This window comes from Phymastichus coffea, unplaced genomic scaffold (assembly GCF_024137745.1).
Source record: "Phymastichus coffea isolate CEN01 unplaced genomic scaffold, Cenicafe_Pcof_1.1 PCOF00006, whole genome shotgun sequence".
In the NCBI taxonomy this organism is placed as follows: domain Eukaryota; kingdom Metazoa; phylum Arthropoda; class Insecta; order Hymenoptera; family Eulophidae; genus Phymastichus; species Phymastichus coffea.
In genome coordinates, this window is record NW_026706817.1 from 4809854 (window position 1) to 4815853 (window position 6000).

The following is a 6000-nucleotide window of genomic DNA, read 5'->3' on the forward strand; positions in this document are numbered from 1 at the left end:
ATCAACGTGATGTACATGTGCCATTTTTCAATATTAGTACGTTACGATAACAAAATTATAAAAGAAATAATATTTCGACAATTTAAGACACATATATTTGTTAAACAGATTACGAAAATATTCCTTACCTCAAATACTCCTTACCAGAAGAGCGACAATGACATTGACATTAGCAAACTTGATGTACAAAAATAAAACTGCTTTTCCAGTTTTCCTTAAACTGTGTTTAAAATGACAGACACTGTTTCACATATTAATCTTTTTGCATTTAAGCATCACAATAAATCAATAATCGTATCTTATGGCAAATCAAGAATCGAACACGAAACCGATTTCATATATCTTCCGAAGTATCAGGGAAATGCTTTCCCGTTGAAAGTCACTATCGATTTGCGACTAAGTTGTCTGTATACTAAAAAGCAAAAAGATGTTTGCATCGCAAAACGAGCGACGTGAGCTATTGTTACAGGTTTGATTCCTGATCGGCGGAGATGCCTGGCGTTGGAGGGATGGAGCGAGAGCGGGGAGCAGAGGAGGAGAGAGAGAAATAGTGTCACCGGCATGAGTCGCACATGTGTGTGTAGCCGGCGGCGCTCGGCCGATTGGATACCGATAGGGAAGGGCGCGTAAGACGTCGCGAAAAACGCGAGGTCGCGGCGTTAGTATGGCTTTGACCAGCAACTAATTTCGAGCTAATTAAGCCTCGCGACTAAGAAGTGCGTGAATAGTTAATTGCCACCGAGTGAACAGTATCGAAGAGGAGGACCGCACTCGCGACTCGCGGGGATTCGCGGGACAGTTGTAAGCCGATGTTCTGTTTCCTGTGCGTTAATTCGCATGGCACGGATGGAATACGCCTTCCGAGCCTTCCCCCTTAAAATAATTTGTGACGCGACGTTATTCGGGCTTATTTCCCATGCGGAATTCAAAATTATTAACGTACGTGTTACATGAATTGTTACGTGTCTTTTTTACATGATAAATCATGTGATTTGTTACGTGATATCACATGATTATTAGCTGAGTCCAGGAAGATGTGATTAATGATATCACATAATTAATATTCTACGAAGTCCCAGTAAATGGAAAGGCTACGTGATTTTATGTGATATCACATGATTATTTGCTTTGTTCCGGTAGATGGAAAGAGTATCGTTCCTTTTAATGTTTTGTTAAATAGGCTCGAATAAATGATGATAAAATTATTATTGATAAATTAATGTAATAATTTTATTTCTTCAACTTGAATAACAACAATCGCAATCAATGCGCGCTATGTGTCTGGTCGCATTAAACTCGGCAAAACAGATCAAACTTCAGATAATACTTAGCCCGCTTTTATACGCATCAAGTAAATAATATACTTCTTACGCTTAGATACTGAAATAGAAAAAATCATGTGACTTTTTTCTGTAGGGTTGCCCTGCTGAAACAAGGACATTCAACCGGATTGAAAATCCAATCCGCTTCGAGTCTATTTCTGAATCCTATAAATGACAATTTAAATTTATCAAACTAGAATCGATCTGAATCCCCTTTAATATTTTTCTGTCCTGAAACTAATTATTATAATATGTAAAATTCATTTCGGAATAAAGAAACATTAAAGTGAATTAAGATTCATTCTACTTTGATGAATTTTAATTGTCATTTGCAGGATTCAGAAATAGACTCAAAGCGGATTGGATTTTCAATCCGGTTGAATGTCCTTGTTTTAGCAGGGTGGAATCTTATTTACTGATCGAAAGTTGCAACGGCCGCGCCGTGCATGTTATGAGGTATAAGAGCGGTCAGCTTTTGAAGAATATATTTTTGGAATCATGTTTTGTATTTCTACTGATTGTCAATATATGACTTGAAACTATGACGTTTAATTATTTTTAATTATTTCTGCAAAGTGTACCAAAATTCCCGATTGTGAAAAAAAATCACGATTTTTTGACGCTTTTTCCAAATTTCCTGACGACTAGACACCCTGGTTCAAGTCTTGCTAAGGTCGGTTCTATTATTTTATTTTTTTATTTTTCGTATGGTTCAACTTCTATGGAAGCTGCTCATATTATTTTATCCATAACATGCGTGTATTCATGTATGCCATTTTGAGGAATAAGTCGATAATTAAATAAATACAAAACTCGTTCAATTTTCGTTCAAACTTTATATAAAATGTATATAAATTTGTACAAGACTTATACTAAACTTATACAAATTTGTATAAATAATGCAGAATATTTATACAGATTTTGTATATGTTCTTGTACAAATTTCTTACATGTGTTGGATCAAATTTGTATATTTATTTCTCATGTAGACACTTAACCATTTCCTCGAGTAGACATAAGATATTAATAAAATAAAAAATCATGTTAGATTATCGAAAAAGAGTCCGTTAAATAAGAATACAATGTCAATAAATTAAAAAAATGGATAACCGAAACTGTCGTAATTTCTTGAATAACATGAATAACAATTATATAAGTTATGAAAGTTACAACCAAATAATGAGTTTCTGAAAACCAATTATAAAAATTACGATAAACTTCTAAATAAAATAATCATAAAGGCTAGCTGTAAACGTGATTAAAAAATAGAGTGCAATAGTAATAATGTAAATATTTATAGAAATTAATCAACAGATAAATAGGCAAAAAGACCGAATCATGCAATGATTATCTGATAGAATAATAATTAATAGAATAATAAGTAATAATTTAAAAATAGAAAATAAATATGGAACTACTGAATATGTGATCAAATACAGACATATTAACTCAATAAATACTATGATAGTAGCTGAACTATTGACAAATATTTTGAATAACTGTATACGTTAATAAATTTGGTCTAATGGTTAAAAAAAAAAGTGAAATTATTTGAAATGATATAGCTAAAGAGAAATCAAAGATTAAAAATTCTAATATTCTGAATGTATATGAAAAAATGGTTTATAATAAATTGTACAACTTTGTAAATAAGTTTCATCACCATTCATTCACCACAATAATATCAAAAAAGCAAAATGGTTTCTTCCAAAGTAATGAAACCAAAGACAATTGAATGAAATTAACTAATATATTAAACAGTTCCTTAGATAAAGGTATACTTATGATTGTTACTCTTTTAGATTTGGTTGATAAAAGCATTTTATAGAATAGACTACAAAATTCTATTACAAAATCTCTGTAGATATCGTGTAAGAGTAATTTCTTATTCATTAATAAAATACTATAGGACTGGTAAATAACAAAGAGTTAAGATTAAGAATAAATAAAGTTGTTAAACGAGAAAATATTATAGTACTGTAAATAATTTAAACTAGTAATTATTTAATTCACATTTTATGATACAATATTTTTAAACCAACTTTTTAAATAAGACATCATGTTCTTTTGGTGACTTTGATTTTTGATTATATGCAACTATGATAATATAGTACTTTTGGCCAAATAAATAAATAATATAGGTATAGGATATCGAAATTATAAAATTATTAAATGGAAATAATTGGTATAGAAGTTTTATTTTCACTTATAATTTTTAAATATTTGAGCATTGAAATAAATATCAAAAGCACTGAAAAACTAAGCATATGAATATTAAACTATGACACTGAAATATTAGTTGGTTCTGACAATTAAAATAAAAAATTTTAATAAAAATCCAATATATAGTTTAGTTGAATGTTAACAATATAGTACATGAACTAATTAATTATCTAAACCACTTACTCCTTACTCCTTGTATATATACTTTCATATTTATCCATTATTATATGATCAATCAGTCTCATCATCATAAAGATTTTTATTGTAATTGTTCGGAAAATAATATATTCTTTAAAATTAATCAGAATTCATAAACATAATATAAAGTTCTTACAATTAAAGAATATTTAATAGTAATAGCAGTTTGAAGAATATCCTGTTTTGCTGTAAAACTTGCTGTAAATACAGAAATGTAATTTATAAACCAAAGTAAAATAATTTTATCTGAGTGTTAATAATTTATTGACAGGTTCTCATACTATGAAATAATAAATGAAACCATGAAAAAATTATAAAAATAGATATTAAATTTTAACTTATACTCAAACAGCTCTAAATTACACAAAAGAAATGAAAATAAAAGTTCTACCTCTACCATGCAACCTTAAATTTATTCAAATAAATCTGTGAAATATTTAATTAAGATTTGTTGGAAGTTTATTTAGCATTCAAATCATTTGATAGAGTAAAGTATATCTCTATTCTCATTATGCAACAATTCTTACACTTTAAATCGAAATAGGTTCAAGCTATAACTTACTTTGTAACAATTTTTCGATTTTAGTATTATGTAAGTTTGTTTTTAAATTTTCAATACTTTTGATATTGGATTTGTTTTTTTTAAAGCATCTATTCCCTTTTCGTCCCATTTTGTGTATTACCCGGTAGTTAATAACAATGTATACATGGAGAAGCTCTCGTGCAGAGCTTTTTATACAGGGTTAGGCGATTGAGCAATTCTGTCAAAAAGTTTCCAGCAGTTGACTTCAGACCTCACAATTTTCACTCCCGCTTTAAGAAAATCGTGAGGTCTGAAGTCAACTGCTGGAAGCTTTTTGACAGAATCGCCCAACCAGAGATTAGTAGGGAGATCGCTAAAGGTATGCTTCTTCCTGCGTCGGATTTTGTTGGGACGATCCTAGCGGCCACGGGTGGAACTAGGGCAATCTAGCAAAACGAGGAGCGAAAGATGGACAGCCGAGTTCGCCGAGTGGGAAGTAGAAGAGAGCCTAGTAAGAGGTGAAGAGAGAAGTTCAGGCTTGGCTCAGGCGAAGGATGAATGACACAGCAGGTAGCTGCATTTGCATATTTTGAAATGTTTGTGTTTTCTTTTCTCGAAGCCCAAATGGATATTTTAGTTCAACGCCTGGATTGACTCCTACTATTCACATGTATTTTGAATCGCTGAATCCGAATCTACAATTAGATGTTGTTAAAATTGTGGGTAAATTTGTTTAAAATGTATTTGTTTAAACAAACCATCAAACAATGGTTTCTCCGCAATGAATCAATTTTTTTTTTTTAAATATGGCTTATTTTAAGACGAAAAGATCTTTAACTTTTTCATAAAATGGATATTTCAAAAGTTATAAATTTTTCAAGGTCGAATATTTAACATTTTTCGTTAACTTTGAGCGTTGATAACTTCTGATCAAATCAATATTTCTAAAAGTGGAAAAAACCCGCTTATTCAATGTCTTTGTCCACAGGTTCATATAATTAAAAATTAAGAAGACAGCCTGTGTTAAATTGATAAAATTCATAGCCTTGTAAAAACCGCTTTAATGAAGATATCGATATAAAACTTTTTTCATCTCAAAGTGCTATCTGTGAGTTTTTATTTTCTTTGTTGCAAACTCCAAAATTATGATTAGTAGCATCAGAAAGCTTGATTAACCATCACGCCTTATTTTTTAAAAAAATTGGCTTTGCCACGCTTTTTTCAACGTTGGAGTGAACGAAAATCATTTTGGGAAAGCTCATTTCCTTCGTTATGATCTGTATTTCCACTTAAGGAGAGAACGTTTTCAAAAAATTTCACTTTTTCAATTTTTAGAACAATTTTAAGAAAAAAATATTTTTTTCAAAATAGTCCTTAAAAAAATTGAAACATCTTCCGCACCTCGTTTTGGTAGATTGCCTTAGTTCTACGCGTGGCCGCTAGGATCGCTCCGACAAAATCCGGCACACGAAGAAGCATATCTTTAGCGATCCCCCTACTAATCTCTGGCCATGGAGACTACATACAGGAAACGAAGCGCAATGTATAAGAATTCTCCAGCCTAAGTCATTCAAAGTGCCTTAGAGGGCTACCGCCATCTAGTGGTGACTCGAGTTATCGACATGCGCTAACGCATGGTAACTGGTCGGTGTTATCGCCGGTATAGTAGTACCCGCAAGATATTGAAACACAAGCTATGGGATATGTTTCAATTTCTTGTGGGTACTACTATAC

General features: G+C 31.3%; 1 protein-coding gene across 2 annotated transcripts in view; it reads right to left on the bottom strand.

The window, feature by feature from the left end:
* The window catches only part of LOC131668316 (actin-histidine N-methyltransferase), a 572960-nt gene extending 568476 nt beyond the window's left edge, over positions 1–4484 (bottom strand). Inside the window, exon 1 of one of the 2 annotated variants that reach the window (XM_058942387.1) lies at positions 4306–4484. In XM_058942387.1, the coding sequence (XP_058798370.1) occupies positions 4306–4414 (109 nt within the window). In that variant the 5' untranslated portion in view covers positions 4415–4484. The remainder of the gene's footprint in view (positions 1–4305) is intronic. The other variant, XM_058942395.1, reaches the window with a different exon arrangement.
* Positions 4485–6000: the final 1516 nt, after the last annotated feature.